The sequence below is a fragment of the Bufo bufo genome, chromosome 2 (genome assembly GCF_905171765.1).
Source record: "Bufo bufo chromosome 2, aBufBuf1.1, whole genome shotgun sequence".
NCBI lineage: Eukaryota > Metazoa > Chordata > Amphibia > Anura > Bufonidae > Bufo > Bufo bufo.
The window spans coordinates 310,581,217-310,603,310 of record NC_053390.1 but is presented as its reverse complement, the minus strand read 5'-3'; the positions used below and the strand labels follow the sequence as shown (position 1 = coordinate 310,603,310).

Here is a 22,094-nt window from a genome sequence, read left to right as displayed (position 1 = left end):
ATTCTTCAGACTATTGGACAACCTCTGATGTACCTCAATAATCTTTTTGCTCAGAAAAATTTGAAGCAAGTTCTTGAATCATGGTCCTAGAGTTACTGTTGTATTTAGAGAGAACTTTCACATGAAGATCATCCGGGAGAGGAGGGGGTAAAGACAAAAGGAATATACATACCCTTGCAAACCTTTATGGATTCTTTGGCACTTTTCTTTTAAGGTGTAGAATATTTCTATTAAGAAATTAATACAAAATGTTAGTCTCCAAAAAAGCAAGCGAGGGCTGCGGCAGTAGCAGAAGATGTAAGAAATCATATATTATAGCACTTATGGGTACGCGATGTATGAGAATACATTTCTTTTTCTACGGATTTTAATAAATAATCATTCTAAACCACGTGAAATCAAGTACAGAGCCTTAAACAAAAGCAAGCATGTGGGGCTTTGAAAATGTATTTGATCCTTACCAGATTACTTCTCTTTTGGGCATTTTGTCACATTTAAATGTTTTTTTTAGATGGCTCAACTAATTTTAATATAACATAAAAATAGCAGAGTAAACATATAATGAACTGATCATTCCATTTATTGAGATAAAAGATTTACTCAATATGTATCACCCATGTGAAAAAGTAATTGCCCCTCTCTAAACCTAATACTTGGTTGTCTCACCCTTGAAGGTCTGTTTTAATGCAGCTACTTTGGTGGGTTTACGGGTATGAACAGCTTGGATAAAGTCTTGGCACAGTATCTCAATAGGAATCAAGCCAGGACTTTGATTTTGTCATTCTAAAATTTTATTTCTTTTGAGCTATTCAGAGGTTTGCATCACAAACTGACGGGTGGACATTGCAAATTTAGGATTTTCGGATAGGGAGCAGAATTCGTGGTTCTATCAACTATGACAAGTCATTCAGGTATTGGAGAAGTAAAGCAGCACCAGACTATCACACTACCGCCACCATGTTTAACTGTTCTTAAGATGTCCTTATGATGAAATTCGGCGTTAGTTTTATAACAGATTTAACAGGAGCCACATCTTCCAAAATGCTGATTCATCAGTCTACAGAGTTCTATCTGAAAGGTCTTTTGGGGTCATCTAAATGTTTTCAGACAAATACAAGGCAAGACTTTCTGGTCAGCAGTTGTTTGTGCCTTGCATCTCTCCCATGGATGACATTTTTGTACAGTATTTTTCCTATTGTGAAATCAGGTACACTGACCTTAATGGAGGCCTGCAGTTCTTTAGATGTTCATTTGAGTTCTTTTATGACCTCCTGGATGAGTCGTGGTCTTGGAGAAATTTTGATAAGCCTGACACTTCTGGGAAGGTTTACCACTGTTCCAAGTTTGCTTCATTTGTGAATAATGACTCACTGTATTTTGTTGAAGTCCCAGAGACTTGGCAATGGCTTTGTAACCCTTTGCAGACTGGCAGATTTCAATGACTTAGTTTCACAACTGTATTTGAATCTCTTCAGAATATGGCATCATGTTCTGCTTCCCGAGACCTTGTGATGTTTAGATTCAACAGGTATGCCTGTAAACTAGTGAAACTGAACCAACTGAATTTCATTGACTGGTTTATTTAGTAGCTAAGGGGGAAATTTTTCACACAGGACCAGGTAGGCCAAAACAGCATTTCCTTCACCAAATTAAAACATCATTTAAAAACAACATCTTTCTAGGGAGGAGGTAATTGTCCAACTCAAAAAGGTCCCATCTTTGGATCAACTAGATGCTCTCCAGCACAAAAACTCCAGAACGGCTTTGGAAGTTCATTTTGGTGTCTTACTCTAGATTGGAATTTGGGGTCTCCATTCAGATATACCACTTAGTATCGGTCAGCGGATCTAAATGGCACGCTGGGAACTTTGCACATACCATAAGACGATTTATTTATTTTTTCTCCTTCCCCAAGTGTATCTCAGCAGAATGGGGGGGTACATATTGTATAATTGTATTTGACATAGGTTATTCTCTTATGAAGATCAGCTGGACTAATGCTTTGGGAGTTGTGGTAAGGGATGGGTTGGTTTTTGGTGTTTATGTCATTTTCACAGATCATTGTGATAACTTATGTCATCTTTGTATATCTTTCAGTTTGTTGAGATGGAAAAATGCTAGTCCACCATGTTTATTTGAAAAATTCAATTAAAAAAAAACTAACAAAAAAATGCATTTTTTGTTTACTTGGATTATCTCTGTCTGATTTTAAAAGTGGTTTGATGAAACATTTAAGTGTGACAAATATGGAAAGAAATATGGAAGAAATTAGGACTGAACAATGACTTTTCCACAACACTGTACATTGTTGATTGAACAGAAATTATAGTAAAGCAAGTCCTAAGAATTGTGCAGTTATAATTTTGGCCCTAAGAATTGTGCAGTTACAATTGGGGCCCTAAGAATTGTGTAGTTATAATTGGGGCCCTAAGAATTGTGCAGCTATAATTGGGAGCTAATAGATTCTTTGCTAAATCCCTAATTGACTGCTACAGGAAATCCATGGCAGCAGCAAAAACAGTCCTGAATACAAAATGTTAATATGGTCTTTGGCAGTCTGCACAGTCAGTAAAAGGTGCCTATATACACTGGCTAGGCTGGCAGACCATCTAACGCGCATAGGATGTCTTCAAGGGGAAGAAGGGTCAGGCATTCTGGATTTCAACATGCCAGATTTTTTATTCTCACAGGGATTAGAGAGGTGTCTGCCAGCAACTTATTCCCCATTAAAGGGTTTGGCCACATTTTGTTTTGTTTTTTGGCAAACTCCCCTCCTGTCCAGACCTACAAAATAGAAGCATACATACCAGCTTCCTGCCGCTGAGTCCCAGCTTCTTCGCTCTCCGTCCTCAGCTGCCAACATCAGCTTTGCTTCACGTGACCAATTGACCTGACACAAGGGGAGCAGGTCACCGATGTGGCGAGAGATTGTCTGCAGCGCCATGAAATGGGATGCGGATAGTGAGGGACCCGAGCAAGGCAGCCGAGGATGGGGAGCAAAGGATCTGGGACTGAGAGGGAGGGAGCAGGTAAGTATCCTTCCATTTTGCAGGTCTGGCCAGGAGGAGAGCTTTGCTAAACTAATACAGTTGCCCAACCACTTTAAGAACACATGCACATCATATGTACACAGGAAGTAGTGAGGAATAGTGTTCAGCCGACAGCTATCTAAGGTATATGGCCGCCTATACACCCCTGAAAAAAAACCTTCTGGCCTAAGACGTAGATCTGCACACAACACTGCAAATTAGTTTAGGAAACAGCCATGCTGTCCTGTACACTACTAACCACTTACAGTGGTTTGTGTAGATTTTTTCTACATGTAAATTGGCAGTCAAAAGTTTAACACTTTAAGGGAACAAATATCCTTTTTATGAGCCACAAACAATGCCAAAATCAAGCCTTTAAAATAAAGCAATACCTGAGGAATCCTCCATAATGTTAAGACCTTCAATAGCTGCAGAAGCCAGTAAAGGGGGAAGAGATGCTGAAAAACAGTAACCTTGACCAGATAGTCTCTATAAGAAATATAGAACACGTTATTATAAAATAAAGACAAACTTTTTAAGTCACATACATTTGACTGCTAGCAAGCTTAAGGTGCCAGTACACTTTTTAATGGGATGTCAGGTGCCCAATTTTTTTTTTTAGTTATGGCCCTGAAAGTGTGAAAGAAAAAAAAAAAAAAGCCATTAACCTATTTACCACCACTCTGTTCCTGCACAAAGCCTCCCAACCCTGCTCTTACTGGTCCCTGGCTGACCAGAAGTGTGATGCCCATTCCACGGTCATGTGCACTGCTGCAGCCATTTACAGATGTAAAGGGGTATTCCCAGCTGAGAGAGAATGGGGGCATATTGCTAGGATATGCCCCCATTGTCTGATAGCGGGCACGTGACCACAGACACAAGTGTTAAGTGCCACTTGGGAGCACATCACTGCTCAGGCCAGTGAATGGCTGCAAAATGTGCATGCGGACAGGAAACCACATTTTTGGTCCACTAGAGACCCCAAATGAGCAGAGACAGGAGCCTCGGTGCTGAACGGGAGCAGTGAACAGGAGAGTGGCTTTTTTTCCTTTAATTTATGCACTTTCAGGGACATAAATACTGGTCTTGGGGCCAGACAACTCCATTAACCCAAATTAAGCCAAGCGTGCGCGTGCACGGAGAGTGGGGGAAAAAAAGCAGCTGCAGGCATCTAATATCAGCTTATTTCCCATGGAAACACAGCATCAGTAGGTTCGGCAAACTTCAGTCCAATGTGTACGGCCATCTTTAGGCCAGAACCCCACAGACTATGAACTGTCTGCTCTGCGTTTACACCAGAAAGGTCTGTGGTGCATACACCAGACATATTCGTAGGCCACACTGCCCTTTTGGCAATTCTGAGACCAGTATGTCTTGCCAGACCATTTTACTTATTGTATGAAATTGTGTAGCCAACTGCATTATTCCATACAGTAGTATCCAGTAACAAAAATGTATAATGTCCTGTAGGTGTGCTTTTTTTTCCTGTCTTACACACTGCGCCCCCTTTCCTTACCAATGGAAGGCTGAAATACAATGTGAACAATGCCTTAAATACCCCCCACTTAGCTAGGTGCAGCCAATAACCTCACTGTAGACCACACGGCTTATTACATGATTTCTGGATCTCTAAGGCTACTTTCACACCTGCGTTAGGTGCGGATCCGTCTGGTATCTGCACAGACGGATCCGCACCTATAATGCAAACGCTTAGATCCGTTCAGAACGGATCCGTTTGCATTACCATGAACAAAAAAAAAAAAAAATTTTTTTTATTTTTTTGTTCATGATAATGCAAACGGATCCGTTTTGACTTTACATTGAAAGTCAATGGGGGACGGATCCGTTTGAAAATTGAGCCATATTGTGTCAACTTCAAACGGATCCGTCCCCATTGACTTACATTGTAAGTCTGGACGGATCCGTTTGCCTCCGCACGGCCAGGCGGACACCCGAACGCTGCAAGCAGTGTTCGGGTGTCCGCCTGCTGAGCGGAGCGGAGGACAAACGGTGCCAAACTGATGCATTCTGAGCGGATCCGCATCCACTCAGAATGCATTAGGGCTGGACGGATCCGTTCGGGGCCGCTTGTGAGAGCCTTCAAACGGAACTCACAAGTGGAGCCCCGAACGCTAGTGTGAAAGTAGCCCAACAATAAGTAAGGCTAAAAAGGTGAAGTACAAAAAATAGTTTAAATAGCTTTCTAAATCAGAAACAAAAGAAGTACATACTTGATGATCAATGACAAATGATCGGCCACAGCAAAAACCTCCGATGGAAGCCAGAGCGTTCTCCATATTTGCACTTATCAAGTCAATGTCATCAATCTAAAGAAAAAGATGAGAAAAACATTATGCAACCATTTCGTTCATGGTTTTAGAACAGGTATGATATAGTTACATGTGGTAGACTGAAAATGAGCCCCACTATTTAGTTATACGATTAAAACTCCACTTACATGCAAAGCATTCTCCGCTGTGCCTTTATTTGAGCTTATGCCTTTTAGGCTACATTCACACGACCGTATGTATTTTGCTGTCCGCAGAAAATACAGATGACATCCGTGTTTCATCATTTTTTTTTTGCGGATGCATTGTAACAATACCTACCCTTGTCTGCAAAACGAACAATAGGACATGCTCTATATTTTTTGCGGGGCTACGCAATGGACACGGTGTGCTGTCCGCATTTTTTGTGGAACCACTGAAATGAATGGGTCCACATCCAATCCGCAAAAAAAAAACAAAAAAAAAAAACGGACGGACAAGGAAACAAAATCTGTTCGTGTGAATGTAGCCTTATGCTGAGAATTTACGGTGTGCTTTTTCAGCACACATTTTACCCCATGATTTGAAAATGGAAAAATCTTCAGCAAAATCCGCTATGGGAACAATCCAGAACTCCCCCTTAAAGCGGAGGCTGAGCTTTCCCATTACACAGTTCCTGCAAAATGTCATTTCATACTTAAAAACAGTAACAAAAGCTTTGCAGCCGATTATAGGTAAGCTTACGCAAATCTGTAGCATGCCCTACTACATCATGTCCTGTCAGCATGATTTTGTTGACCATTTAAAGTCAGATTCTGCTTACTTGAGTATTGTAGCTCTGCTTTATAACATAAGCCACAAAATATTACCTTATCGGTCACATGATGGACACGGCCCTCTGGACCCCACCAACTTATAATGGGATCCATTAGGTTCCACCATGATGTAAAAAACAGTAATCCTCCTAAAGACTCATTTTTTTAGTACAGTTTATAAAAATGATGGGTTTCCAAAATGCATTGTGCTTCCTCCCGAGTGTTGTCCTATGTTCTTGATTTTATTTTCTTTCCTGGATTTGCGCTCAGCATCAAGCAGTGTGGGGAAGCAAACTGCCTGCCAGAGACTGTTGGGCCCTGCAGCTATCAGAAGGCATCATAAGGAGAGAAGCTGTCACTCATGTGGCAGAAACAAACAGTCATGAATCTGTGTGTGAAGGGTCACGTGCATACTTTTCTTCAGTGCGTTATTTATCTGAACCGGTCATTTCCATAGGGCCTTGCGGATCAGTGAGCTTGATCTGCTAAATCTCAGTCCAGGTCCTACTCTTGTCAGATTCTGTGGATGCAAATAGCCCTTTCTACTGATGGAAGTGGGAAATATATGGAATGTAAATGGAAGCGATTTGGAGAATGTTATATTTTTTTTTTGTTGCCGACTGAAGTACAGATACGGCCATTTGTATGAGGCCTAGAGGGAAGGTAGAATGCCTTGTAGGGCCAGCTCAGCTGAATGTAATGATCCCTTTCACATAGTGTTCCGTTGCTTCATTCTAAAGAAAAACTATTAAAGCCTCATGCAGACGTCCGTGGAACACTGTCCGCGAGATACCGGAAGGAAATTGCAGGAGCGCATGGCGTCATAGCAACCAATGACGCCGTGTGCTCCTGCAATGCCAGTCCGGTATTTAACGGACCGCGTTCCATGGATGTCTGCATGAGGCTTAAGACTTAATCTATATGCAAATGAGCAGTTAAGTGCATCACGGGTGGGCCCAAGCCACTCTGTGCACCCTTACTCCGCCTGCATCCTCTGCCAGCCTCCCCATCACCTGATTGAATGGCAGGGCCATGTTCCTGCATAGTCATTATCTGTCAATCACTGGGGGTCGCAGAGGTAGGGCTCCCACCGATCTAATAGTTTATCCCCTATCCCGTGGATAGAGGATAACTTGATACAATTAAAAATAGGCCTTTGAAGTTGCTCTTCGTGAAAGAACAGAAAAATGCCTCATGCGTCCATTTTTTGGCCTGCAAAGCATGAATACACAAAATAGGGATACGTTCCATGTGCATTCTGCATTTTTGACATGCAGATGTGTGCATGGTACCATAGAAATGAATGGGCCAGTGTGCTAACCACAAAAAATGCAGCTAGCACAATGATGAAAAATATGGTCGTGTGCATGAAGCCTAAGTGGAAGTATACATACCTAAAGACTGCTACCACCTACTCATTCACACTTATTTCTGCATGGTACACATGAGACATAGCACAACTCACCCCAGGGTCATAGACATCTGATGAGTTGTTGTCAGCAATGACAAAAATGTAGTGTGACCCCGTACAAAAAAAAAACTTAGTTCAGGAAGAGAGCAGTTTGATGAATAATGGGGTCTTCCCCACTGAGTAAGTGATAAATTGCTGGGTCCACCACTGATAGAGTTTGAAAGAGTTGTCTCATCTGTAGACTTGGTGTATTGATAGGATATGTCTTAAAATGTCCGATAGATGCAAGTCCCACCTATGGGACCAGCTCCAACCTCAAGAAAAGAGACCTGCAGTAAATGGATGGGACACTACACACACACACGTGCTGGCTTAGCCATTTTCAAAAGTCCTGAAAGTACTGAATAGCAAATGGCAAGTATGTGCAATGTCCTCTCCATTCACAGTGGCGGCCCATTCTACAGATAGGAGCAGGTTACAAACGCCTTCAAATGGAGCGGCAGTCAAGCATGCGTCCTGCCACTCCATTCAATGTCTACAGGGATGGTGGAAACAGCAGATCTTTGTACTACGCTGTCTAAGGGTACATTCACTTCAGAGTTCGAAAACCAGCCGGCCATTCCGGCAAAGGAACAGCACAGCTGGATAACGCCAGGAACCACCCAATCCCAATTGACTATAATGGGACCCGGCCGCTTTCCAGCATGAATGCCAGGTGTCGGCCAAATACCACTGCATGCAGCTATTTTTGTCTGGCCAACAGCTGGCATTTATGCTAGAACAGGCTGCCAGATCTCCTAATGCTAATGAGAACCTAGGGTCAGTCAGTCCCACCGACTTTAAATGGAGTGGCACCATGCGTGGCTAACCACTGTGACAGTCAAACTCCTCCTCACCGCATCCTCCTCCAGCAAAGGAGCCTCCAACAATCAGACGTTGTATCATCCATCCTGTCCATTGTGGGAAAACCCCGAAAGAGAGTAGATTCTAAAACTATGGAGTGTGACATTAATACTTAGCATCACATCCAGATGATGACAAATCAAGTGGGCAAATGGAATTCTGGACTCAAGCGCAATGGTTCAAAAGCAGCTCTTTCAGCACTTCTTAATTTGTGCCAATTGCCCTTTACCGGAAGTTTGGTATTACATAGAGTAACTCTATAAATCAGTTTTAATTGGCTAGGGATGAATGCAGACAGCCTTGCACTACAGATTTACAGAACGCTTTTCTGAGACATCATTACTTAACCACACATCAAGGATTTATAACCGGGGTTCATATGTTAAATAATGACGTTTTTGTGCAGAGGTTCTAAATAGCCAAAAAACGCTCAACACCAGCCTCCATGAGGCTCTTCTGCAGGCGGTTTTTATATGATAAGGTATATGGACTGAAAAGTAATTTACTAGCTATAAAATTAACTTCAATTTCCTCTGCTGAAAGCAGAATGAAGCCCCACTGTGTATTGTCAAATACTTTTATACTACTCATGGTAATCCCACATCATTACAAGAGAGCAATACAAAAGTATAAAAAAAATATATATATTTTATGCAAACTATATCCAACAGCCCAGTTCATATGACATAGGCCGCATGCACCCGACCGTGGTGTGTTTTGCAGTCCGCAAATCTCGGATCCTCAAAACACGGATGGCGTCCGTTCGCGTTCCGCAATTTGCAGAACGGCATGGACAGCCTCTACATATAACTGCCTATTCTTGTCCGCAAAGCGCAGACAAGAATAGGACTGGTTATATTTTTTTTGCGGGTCCTCGGAACGGAGCAACGTATGCGGACAGCACACGGAGTGCTGTCCGCATCTTATGCGGCCCCATTGAAGTGAATGGGTCCGCATCTGAGCCGCCAAAACAACGGCCGTGTGCATGAGGCCATAGGCTGAGACTATGGTTTAGGTAATACGTCAGCAGAGTTTCATTGCTCTAAATTCTTAAAATGTTCTGAGCCTCAAAAAGGGACTAGAATAGAGTTAGGCCGTGTCTACAAACGGTACAACAAAAACTGCATCGGAAAAACTGACAGCGATTGTCAGAGTCTGTGATGCAGTAATTGCCCACGTGGTTGTACAGGTGAAACATGTTACACTGTATCGCCCATAAAAACCATGTAGGCAATCACTGCACTGCAAAAAAGGTGGGCTTAGCTCGAGGGGAAATATACATACTGTGTGTGTGTGTGTGTGTGTGTGTGTGTGTGTGTGTGTGTGTGTGTGTGTATAAAATATATATATATATATATATATATATATATATATATATATATATATATATATATACACATACACACACACACACATACACACATATATATACATATACATATACATATACACACACACACACACACACACATATACAGTGGCCCAACAAGTTACATTACTAATTGGTTCTAGGACAACCACTGTAATCCATTGTAAATTAAGACCGTAACTATGGAAAACTCGTAATTGGTCCCCAAAATGACTAATCAAAATGAAAATGGATTTTAAAAAGACAAAGAAGCACAAAATCAATACCAGTAAATGACTACATATGGTGAAGACAGAAACTTCTTCAGTGTCCAGAAAATGTAGTACCACCTTGTACTGTAGGGAGGCGCTACTACACAGCCAATCAGTGCACTTCTGTAACTGCATTTTACCAGTGAAATGCCTATGCTGATCACACCTGCTGCAGACCAGTAGTGTCTTTGGCATTGCATGTTAAGTGTGGTTTCAAGTTGCAACAGTCGAGGAGGGGAAAAAAAAAAAATATATATATAAAAACTTTATGGTGAAAATATTGTAAGCCGAAGCAATTAATTTTTCTAAACAGGACGCCCTAAACATTTCTACAAGGAACTGTACATCTGCTCTAGCATAGAAATTTACTTCAATTGTTCTATGATATAAGAACCAGCCAATGGGACCCCTGAAGTGAGCTGAGAGGGCCTCGAATGGATATCCAAGATGAAACAACCCCTTTAAGAAACTATGCAGGTAACATTCATACTGCATCATTTGAAAGCATATCTTAGCTGATTGCCAGAACACAAAACACATTAAATTCACTTTTTCCATTCTATGATACAACACTACATAAAATACATAAACTTACATTTATTCCAAAGTGTTCGGTAACTCCTCGGCCATGTTCCCCTAAAACGCCAAACGAGAGGCTTTCCTCCAGGAATATTCTTACTTTGTATTTGTATTTTAACTCAACCTGCAATTTCCAAAGACATCAAAAGCTAAAGTTTCTACAGAAATGAAATGCATAAATAAAAAAAATAAAAAAAAGATTAAGGCTACATGCACACAACCGTATGTGTTTTGCGGTCCGTAAAAAATAAATAAAATAAAAAACGGATGACATCCGTATGCCATCCGTTTTTTTTTTTTGCGGATCCATTGTAACAATGCCTAAAACGGACAAGAATAGGACATGTTCTATTTTTTTTGCGGGGCTACGGAACGGACATACTGATGGTGTGCTGTCCACATTTTTTGCGGACCCATTAAAATGAATGGGTCTGCATCCTATCCGCCAAAAAAAAAACGGAACGGACACGGAAACAAACAACCTTCGTGTGCATGTAGCCTAAAGAAAACATGGCTGAATTGCAGGACGCAGCAAAGTTCTTCTAATAAACTCTTGGCGCTGAATTATACGAACGCAGAGATGCTCAACCTGCGGCTCTCCAGCTGTTGTAAAACTACAACTCCCATCATGCCCTGCTGTAGGCTGTCTTGGCATGCTGAGAGTTGTAGTTTTGCAACAGCTGGAGAGCCACAGGTATGGCATCTCTGGACTAAGGCCTCTTTCACACGGGCGTGACGGATTAGGTCCGGATGCGTTCGGGATGCGTTCAGTGACTCTTGCACCATTTTGCAAGCAAGTTCAGTCAGTTTTGTCTGCGATCACGTTCAGTTTTTTCCGCGTGGGTGCAATGCGTTTTGATACGTTTTTCATGCGCGTGATAAAAAAAACCTGACGGTTTACAAACATCTCTTAACAACCAACAGTAAAAAACGCACTGTATCCGCACTTGCTTCCGGATGCAATGCGTTTTTCATTGAAGCCCCATTCACTTCTATGGGGCTGCGTGAAAAAACGCAGAATATAGAACATGCTGCGTTTTTTCACGCAACGCAGAACTGATGCACACGAACAGTTTTTTTTTTCCCCGTTTACGTTCCGTTTTTGCGTTCCGTATACGGAACCATTCTTTTCAATGGATCCGCAATAAAAAACTGAAGGTAATCCGTATGCCTTCCGTTTTCATATTACCGTTCCATTCAAAGATAGAACATGTCCTATTATTGTCCGCCTAACGGACAAGGATAGTACTGTTCTATCAGGGGCCAGCTGTTCCGTAAAAAACGTAATGCACACGGACGTCATCCGTATTTTTTGCGGATCCGTTTTTTGCATACGGTCGTGTACAAGAGGCCTAAGGCATATAAAAAAGCAGTTTGCACCCAGTCATTATTTTTAAATAGCCACCACATGAAGTGTACCGCACATTGCCATGATCCATTTCTACATACAAAATATATTACCTTAAAGGGGTTCTCTGGTACTTGGATACAGATGGCCTGTCCTCAACAGCAGATCGGTGATCAGCTGTTTCGGGCAGCAGCTGGTGCCGGAAACTATATAGTGGATGGAGACATCCAAACTCCAGACATGCAATGAGGTTTATGGCCACCACTGACATTTGCTTTGGGGTAAACAAGAATCACTAAATTGTACATTTTAACTTGGCTTCAGGGGTGAGCTAGGAACTTAAAGAGGACCTGGAAAAAAGAACTAAAAGTGGCCATGTTGTATGCGGATCCAGATTGACAGAAGGCAGGACAACACAAGTAGGAAGGGCCAACAGAAGAAGGTGGGGCAAGCAGTACCAGCACAAAATACTGTCCCAACAGAACCAAACACCACAGTGCAGCATAATATATTGCCGCCAGGGTTGCAGTATTCAACTGCATCACTGTCCTGAGGACGGTGATACAGTTGAATTCACGAGTGCACCTGTGGATGCCGGCCAGCGACATAAGTACCTGATGCTCCTAGCATTAATACTGAGAGCGTCAGATCGTTATATACCCAGCCAGCGGCTGTCAGGAGGGCTCGGCCAGTCTGACCCTGCTTGGCTTATATAGTTTTGCCCAAGATAAAAGGCAGCAGAGTGGCTGCTAATCCTGCTCTAGCCATAAAAATACCACACCATTTGGGTGACATAAAAGGGTATCCTTATATTTTGGAGTCAAGAGAGACAGTTGTTTGTCGAATAGTGTCCAGTCTTTGGCCACATTCAGATATGAAACAAATTACTGCTGAAAAGCTCAAGTACCAGTTGAGGAAGAGGACAGATGCCTCCAGTGTTCATATACAGTCCTTCAGCAACGATAAACCTTCTGGTCACTCTGGCTTTACGTGGAATCTATCGGAACAAAAAAATTAATAATATTTATGCACATTATATATAACGAAAATCACAAATTTATACGTGTGTGCGTATAGTGCGGATCTCCAAAAGGTTTGTTTTCTAGCCTGTTGACTAATTTTCCTTTCAAGGATTACTATTCCCATGCTGGGTTTTCTTCCTGGCCACAATGTGACATTTGCCTAATGTTATACATCACTGTTCAGTTCTTGGCAGAAGGCTGCAAAGGCGAAGAAAATGGAGTGCAAAAATAGTCATAAATCAAGGTTTGTTACTTTTTTTTTTTAAATATACATATTGACCCCCTGGGCACGGGCCTGTACATAGGAATTCCTCAAATTATACAAGCATATTATCCATAAAATTTACAAGACCACGTGTGTGATCCCTTTCAGTGTGGGCGATGTTATCATCACTTTGGTTTTTTCTGCTCCTATTTCTGCACAGGAAAAAAAAAAAAGAAACAAGTAAAAATGACCCTGTTTTATCTATTATATCTATCAATCTACTTGGTGCATGAGCGATATGCCTAGTGGGATAATTTACTTCTTTACTGGAGCTGTGTACATTAAATCCTCATGTTACATTTGTATGCAATTTGTTACACCACATTAAAAGAGACTGACCCGGAATCCCAAGAAGTTATTATTACTTCTACTTTTATTGGCCAGTTGAGGTTACCGGGCCTCATTTTTCTCCTGTTGTAAAGTAGTCAAATAATTATCATATATTGCCACAAGTGAGATTTACATGGATACACGATTTAGGTGAAAGATTTGCTATAAACGGACATCAGTAAAAGTGTGTTTAATATAGAGGTTTCCATAAAAGAGAATTTTCCCCGGTGGAACAACTCTGTAGCATTCTAGATTGTTTCGGAAAGATTCCTTTCATTAACATCTTTCCGATACAAAGTCTATTGCATTTATAAAGGCGGACTGTGAACTCAGGCTTTCAGTGCATGAGGCAATAGAGAAGAAAGCTTTATTATGGGATTTAATGAATGACTATATACTAATCTGCAGGGATGGTTTCCTGGGATAAGCACCCCTGGAGGTCTATGACTGTAAACTAAACTAAACTAAACTCTAGCCCTTATATTCTAGTTACGGAAAGCCTTTGAAGTCCTGGGAGAAATATATTAAAGGAAAATATTCTGCAGTTTTCAAACCAGCACCTGCATCTGAATACTTTTATAATTGCATGTAATTAAAAATTTTGCATAGCCACCGAGTTATTCAATAAAATGTATCTGTACAGCGCCACCTGCTGCTTGTTTTTTTCTTATTTCTTTGACCTGTTCACTGAGAAGGCCGCACATGCTCAGTTTTATTCTCCAACTGCCTCCTGAGCTGTGATAGGGAGAGTATGGACACGCCCCCTTAGCTGCAACAGAACATAAAACTCCCCTTGAGCGGTCAGCTTAATCTAGCAGAGAAATGAATTGGGGAGATCTCTGGATCCATGTGAGATACAGGGCTGGTCCTAGCTTTGTTAGAAAGAGGTTGTCATGTACTATATGATGGCCGATTTTCTTTTTTTATATTAGTCATGGGATAACCCCTTAAAAGGATAACTGTCACATTTAGACCCCAATTTCAATTTTCATATATGTAGTTACTAATAACATGATATTCCAGAATCTGTTACTATTAGACTGACTTACCCCATATTTAATAAGATTCAGCCCTTAACAACCAGTCTGCATAAAACTGCAATTTCACTATTCAGTTAAGATGGCCGCCACTGCCCTCACCCTGAGGCTAATCCCACCTGCCCTCACTAGCCAGTAACAATAGCCCCCCAAAAGTGTCAGTAACCAGAGCCCTCCACCCTAAAGGGTTAATCTCCTGCAGCACAAAGGGGTCCTCTTACCACATGTTGCTTTCATTTATACACTGAGCAGATGGCAGATCTCCCTTCCCTGGTCTGCGCTGCTTCAACTCTGCATTATCCAGCTCTGCTGAGTGAGGGAGCGTCTGCCAAGCGCAGGGACAGGGAGAAGTGCACACAGCACAGGCACTGTTATCAGCTGCTGGGGAGGACCTGGCTTTAATAATTTACTTACAGTCCCTGGCTGTCAGTAATGTGAGCCTGCACGCAGCGTGCTCCGTCCTTCAACAGATAGACGGACCATGCCTAGCAACCCTATTTTAAGCACAGGTAAAAGTAGGCAGTACAGGGAACAAAACTGTGGAATTAAGGGGTAATTGAATACACTGTGAAAAGTTGAAATAGGGCCACCAAGGTGATATTAATCACCACAGTCCAATACTCAAAAAAAAAATAAAAATATATATATCTTTTAAGGCTGGCATTTCATACCCCAGTCTTTTTTTTTTTTTCTTAAATAAAAAGTCAGAGTAACACCTGCACAAGCCTCTTAATGAATCTGGCACATGTTCCTGCAGTCCACATACCAGAGAAGCAAATCTATACCAGTTATGAGCAGGCATAGGAAAGGTTCAGGTGTAAATTACAGTAAATCTGTGGGGCTACATACATTTTCAACCCCTTCCTGATGCAGCCATTTTCTGTTGCTTCTTTTTCAGTTTCAGTTTGCACCCCCATTGTGTTAAATGGGGGCTTACATAGCCAAACGAGGGCTTGTTTTTTGCAGAACAAGTTGTACTTTTTAAGGTGCCATTTAAAATACTGCATATGCTGTAGTCGGAAGCAGGAAAAAAAAAAATCTAAAAAGTTGGGGGGGAAAAACAATTCCGCCATAGGTTTCATTTTCATGATGTTCCCTATGCAGTAAAATGGACATGTTAACTTAATTTTGCAGGTCAGTATGATTACAGTGATTGCACATTATATAGTTTCTTTTGCATTGCCATATTCTGAACCCCATAACTTTTTCTATTTATGTCTACGGAGCTGTGTGAGGGCTAATTTTTGCAGGCGATGTGTACTTTTTATCGATATCATGTTGGAGTATGTATGACTTTTTGACTACTTATTAGATTTTTTTTTGGGGGGGGGGGGGGGCAATCGGGGAAAAAAATGGCTTTTAGAATTTTTTAATAATCTTTTTTTTAATAGTACAGGCATTTTGGAAAACGACAACACTAATGGTCTTAATATTTTTTATTGTTTTTTTCTAAAATGGGGTAAGAGGGTGATTTGAATTTTTATAGCTCTATTTTTAAAAACATTTTTTCCACTTATTGCTTATCCTATAGACTGCAATGATTTACCACTGCAGCCTATGGGAGAATTGCTATGTTCTTACCAAGCCCTGCCACAGGCAAGGCTTGATGGGAACTTAGCTATGATTGACCTCGGACGCTTCAAAAGGCCCATGGCTGCCATAGCAACCGAACAGCTCCCATGATCTCGGCGCAGGGTAGATGTTCGGTCTCCGGGTGCGCAGCACTCCTGGGAAAAGACCATCACCGGGTGTCTGCTGTTTAACCCCTTAAGGACTCGGCCCTATTTCACCTTAAAGAATTGGCCATTTTTTGCAAATCTGACCAGTGTCACTTTAAGTGCTGATAACTTTAAAACTCTGACTTATCCAGGCCATTCTGAGATTGTTTTTTCGTCACATATTGTACTTCAAGACACTGGTAAAGTGAAGTAAAAAAAAATTCTTTTTTATTTATAAAAATATACCAAAATTTACCAAAAAATTGCTAATTTCCAAGTTTCAATTTCTCTACTTCTATAATACATAAGCAGAGCCCTTGTAGCACTCAGTGGATATTTGTCTGGAGTAGGGTTCCCACCCCTTTTAACAATTAATACAAAAACTCCAGTTAGAGCGTATTGGATGCAACTTGTTTATTTTGTGTTCAGAGTTGGTTGCTGCGGCGAGGTACCGTTTCGGCAACTCTGTGCCTACATCAGACTGCAGCAAAAAATAAATATAGTATCTATATCATTTAATATGACAGCGGATATTCAATGTACATTTGTATATAGGAAAAATACAAGTAAAAATAAATACATAAATGAAAAATTAAGGTATAAGAAAATAACAAAGGCATAAGAAAATAATAAATTGGATTTCCGCGGGAGTTCAAAGTTAAAGAACCTGTTGCGGCAAGGACACAGTCAACCAGTGTCATCCTCTGTCAAAATTAGCTGTAGTGATGAGTTAATACATAGTAATACCTCCAAAAATAGTTATTACTTTACATTCCCCATATGTCCACTTCATGTTTGGATCATTTTGGGAATGATATTTTATTTTTTGGGGATGTTACAAGGCTTAAAAGTTTAGAAGCAAATCTTGAAATTTTTCAGAAGTTTTCAAAAACCCGATTTTTAGGGACCAGTTAAGGTCTGAAGTCACTTTGCGAGGCTTACATAATAATAGAAACCACCCAAAAATCACCCCATTCTATAAACTACACCCCTCAAGGTATTCAAAACTGATTTTACAAAACGTCGTTAACCCTTTAGGTGTTCCACAAGAATTAAAGGGTTTCTGTCACCCCATTAAACCGTTTTTTGTTTTTTTTTCTTTACTAATAATCCCTATAGTGCGATCTCATGATACATAAGCAAATTAATCATTTTGGTTCAGTAGAATTTGCTAAAAATCTATTTTTTAAATATGCTAATTACCTTGCTACCAGCAAGTAGGGCGGCTACTTGCTGGTAGCAGCCGCATCCTCCGATGGTAATGACGCCCCCTCGGCATGCTGATTGACAGGGCCAGGGAAGGGAATCGTTCTCTGCTGGCGCTGTTAGAATTTGAAATCTCGCGCCTGCGCCGTACCTGTCTTCAATCGGCGCAGGCGCACTGAGAGGCGGCCGCTCTCTCGACCGCTCCATCCTCAATGCGCCTGCGTCGATGACGTCATCAAGTACACCCGGAAGAGAAGACGCCGGCATCGCTGGAAGGAGGCGGAGAGTCTGGTGACGTCGCTGGATGCTCGAATCAGGTAAGTATGTACATAATAAGCATGCTGCCACAAAAACCACCAACGAAATGGGAATAAATAATTTTATAAAAATGACAGTTATTAACACTATACCACCAACGATTATTAATAATAAATCTCTTCCGGGTGTACTTGAGGACGTCATCGACGCAGGCGCATTGAGGATGGAGCGGTCGAGAGAGCGGCCGCCTCTCAGTGCGCCTGCGCCGATTGAAGACAGGTACGGCGCAGGCGCGAGATTTCAAATTCTAACAGCGCCAGCAGAGAACGATTCCCTTCCCTGGCCCTGTCAATCAGCATGCCGAGGGGGCGTCATTACCATCGGAGGATGCGGCTGCTACCAGCAAGTAGCCGCCCTACTTGCTGGTAGCAAGGTAATTAGCATATTTTAAAAATCGATTTTTAGCAAATTCTACTGAACCAAAATTATTAATTTGCTTATGTATCATGAGATCGCACTATAGGGATTATTAGTAAAGAAAAAAAAGAAAAAACGGTTTAATGGGGTGACAGAAACCCTTTAATGGAAAATAGAGATACAATTTCCAAATTTCACTTTTTTGGCAGATTTTCCATTTTAATAATTTTTTTCCAGTTAAAAAGCAAGGGTTAACAGCCAAACCAAACTCAATATTTATGGCCCTGATTCTGTAGTTTACAGAAACACCCCATATGTGGTCGTAAACTATTGTACGGGCACACGGCAGGGCGCAGAAGGAAAGGAATGCCATACGGTTTTTGGAAGGCAGATTTTGCTGGACTGTTTTTTTTGACACCATGTCCCATTTGAAGCCCCCCTGATGCACCCCTACAGTAGAAACTCCAAAAAAGTGGCCCCATTTTAGAAACTACGGGATAGGGTGGCAGTATTGTTGGTACTAGTTTAGTGTACATATGATTTTTGGTTGCTCTATATTACACTTTTTGTGAGGCAAGATAACAAGAAAGAGCTGTTTTGGCACAGTTTTTATTTTTTGTTATTTACAACATTCATCTGACAGTTTTTATCATGTGATATTTTTATAGACCAGGTTGTCACGGACGCGGCGATCCCAAATATGTATACTTTATTTATTTATTTATGTAAGTTTTACACAATAACAGCTTTTTTAAAACAAAAAAAATGATGTTTTATAGTGTCTCCATATTCTGAGCCATAGTTTTTTTTATTTTTTGGGCGATTGTCTAAGGTAGGGGCTCATTTTTTGCGGGATGAGGTGACGGTTAGATGAGTACTATTTTGGTGGGTAAACGCCTTTTTGATCGCTTGCTGTTGTACTTTTTGTGATGTAAGGTGACAAAAAAATTGTTTATTTAGCACAGTTTTTATTTTTTATGGTGTTCATCTGAGGGGTTAGGTCATGTGATATGTTTATAGAGCCAGTCAATATGGACGCGGCGATACCTAATATGTATACTTTTTTTTACCGCCTATTTTTTACCAATTTTCTTTTACTTTATTTGGGGAAAATGAAGTTTTTGTTTATTTTTACTTGAAACTTTAAATTTTTGGGGGGAAACTTTATTTTTTAAACTTTTTTTTTTCTTTTTTTTTTGTTCCACTTTGGGACTTCAACTTTTGGGGGTCTAATCCTTTACAATGCATTCCAATACTTCTGTATTGGAATGCATTGGCTGTATGAGTAATACTGTGTGTATTACTCATACAGCTTCCGGCCTGTGAGATCCAGGGGGCTGGATCTCACAGGCTCTTCACCGGAAGGCAGCGCGATGCTTCAGGAAGGCATCGCGCTGCCTTCCATGCCATCGGGTCTCCCCCCCCCCCCCCGCGCATTTAGCCGAGGTGCCTGCTCAATGATTTGAGCAGGCACCGGGTTCCGATCACCGCCTGCTGGGCGGTGGTGATCGGAACTATACATGATGTACCGGTACGTCATGGGTCCTTAAGGATTCGGGAACCATGCCGTACCGGTACGTCATGGGTCTCTAAGGGGTTAAAACAGCAGGCACCCGGGGCTTTGGCACCAACTAACCAGGCACCATATTTAAAGGGGTTATCCTGGAAATAATGTTGATGACCTATCCTCAGCACCATTCACTTTTATGGAGCCAGGACTGTGTGAAAAAAGTAGACTATAGAACAGAGACTATGTGTGAAAAACAACACTCATGTGACAAACTCATTGAAAACAAATGGGTCAGGATTCAGTCAAGATGCAATGCGTGTGGTACACATCGCATCCGAATGGAAAACTCGCTCATGCGAAAGAGCCCTTACATGTCCATGTACAACACAACATTGTGGACCACAGTATTGGTAACGTTATTTTCAGTTATTTAGAGCAGCTTGCTATTATCATTATAGGTCATGGATTTCAGACAAACATAGTATTTTTGCTGTCAATACCTATGCTAATAAGCGCTAAACATATCTAGACACATAGGGTGCGCTGTAAGGTATAATTAGTCAGGTTTTTGTTGCGATATTTGCGGTAAAAAGCACTAGTTCCAGAAGGTCTATGGGAAATCAGAAATGCAGGCCACACAAATGTTTTTTGCTACTGGCATTTTACTAAATTAGGTTGCAATTTTTATTTTTTTTTACCATGTGGATGACATTTCTTAAAATTTTATCCACTCTGCTGGTACTGTAAATTTGCCGCATGCTAATCCTTTGGGTCAAATAAACAGCATTTCACCCCTTAATACTGTGTCATTTCTATGGGACTGCCAGAAACAGCCGAGTACAGCACTCAGTTACCTCTGGCAGTCCCACTGAGCATAAATGGAGCAGCAGGGCGCATGCGCGAGCTACCACTCAATCAGGACGGGGGAGAGGCTCCCTGTTCTTGGCATCTGTCAGAGTCTCATTGGTGGGACCTCGACCAATAAGTTGGCCCTTATCCATTGGGAAATACTTATTGGAATAGGTTTTTTTCATTCATTTGGATGATTACACAAACATTGCAGCACAAGCAGATCTACTTATCGTTGCTCATTTCAATGAATTATTCACCTTTTGATCTTCTACTTCCTGTTCCTTTAACAATCGCTCCAAGTCACACATATCATTATGTCTGAAGTACTTGATGTTGCTTCTTGATGCTTGTAGCCCCTTCTGAATGGCGAAACATGCAGCTTCATCCCTGGGAACAGAAAGCAGAACGCTGTTAACGATTAGGCCGTACCACGGTTTCCCAACCTTGCCATGCATTTAAATCCTAACGTAGTACTGCCCCTGTGTAACTTTCATCAGGTCACTCATTAATCAAGCCTCGTATAACCTACAATAAACAATGCTAATGGTGATGTCAGAAACAAAAGTGCAAAGTGATCTGAAAACACAGAGATCCAAACTTACACCTGGAACTTGCGCTTCTTCTAGTCCAATAAACCTCTATATTAAAGCTTTAGAATATAACGTTTTTTGGCAGCTTACGGCTCCCCCTGATTCACTTCTCTCTCTGCACTGGATAAGTATCAGTCTATATTAAAATATATTTGGGGGTTTAGGCTGAACGGATCTGCACACATGGTTTTAGTCATGTATAAATAAAATAATAACTTTGCCCCAGAGCAACACAGCTGCACATGAGTTCTAAAGGGGTAGAGTGGGAGAAGGGAGCGTGAGGAAGAGGAGGCAGGCTCTGAGCAATGACCTCAAGTACATGCTGACATAGACAGCCAGCCGTCTGTCCAACATGAAATACCAAAGGGAAAAGTCAGCACAATTACAACCCTGACTCCAGAGAAAAGGAACTTGTAGAATCGACTTCAAACAAATCTTCAAAAAACGCAACGAGCAGATCTTCAACATTAACCGTGCGACAGACACCCTTCAGCCTTGTCCATCACAGCAACACTTTAGTACTGGAGAAACGTACTTTATGTTCAAGCAAATTATCTTGACCCCCACCAAGTTCTTGTGAAAGTCTTAGGATTTTTTTTCCCTTTTGCATTTATTCCATGAACATCACAGCATCTGTATTTAAATGGATATAGTCTCCAAAAACCAACAACGGAGAAACAAACTATAGGGCCCTGATGCAAAATCTGTAAAAGGACCTTTAACTGGTCATGAATGAATGACTAGAAGTTAGCAATAAGGCCTCTTTCACACCGGCGAGATTTCCACGCGGGTGCAATGGGTGAGGTGAACGCATTGCACCTGCACTGAATCCGGACCCATTCATTTCTATGGGGCTGTGCACATGAGCGGTGATTTTCACGCATCACTTTTGCGTTACGTGAAAATCGCAGCATGTT

At 41.4% G+C, this 22,094-nt stretch overlaps 1 protein-coding gene across 1 annotated transcript in view; it reads right to left on the bottom strand.

Annotated features, from left to right (window-relative positions):
* Window positions 1-22,094, bottom strand: part of SPTLC1 (serine palmitoyltransferase long chain base subunit 1) — a 65,435-nt gene that overhangs the window by 10,969 nt on the left and 32,372 nt on the right. Inside the window, exons 7-12 of the mRNA XM_040416939.1 lie at window positions 20,845-20,974; window positions 12,880-12,969; window positions 10,641-10,748; window positions 5,261-5,356; window positions 3,422-3,518; window positions 173-227 (exon numbers count right to left, since the gene is read on the bottom strand). Coding sequence (XP_040272873.1) covers window positions 173-227; window positions 3,422-3,518; window positions 5,261-5,356; window positions 10,641-10,748; window positions 12,880-12,969; window positions 20,845-20,974 — 576 coding nt within the window. The remainder of the gene's footprint in view (window positions 1-172; window positions 228-3,421; window positions 3,519-5,260; window positions 5,357-10,640; window positions 10,749-12,879; window positions 12,970-20,844; window positions 20,975-22,094) is intronic.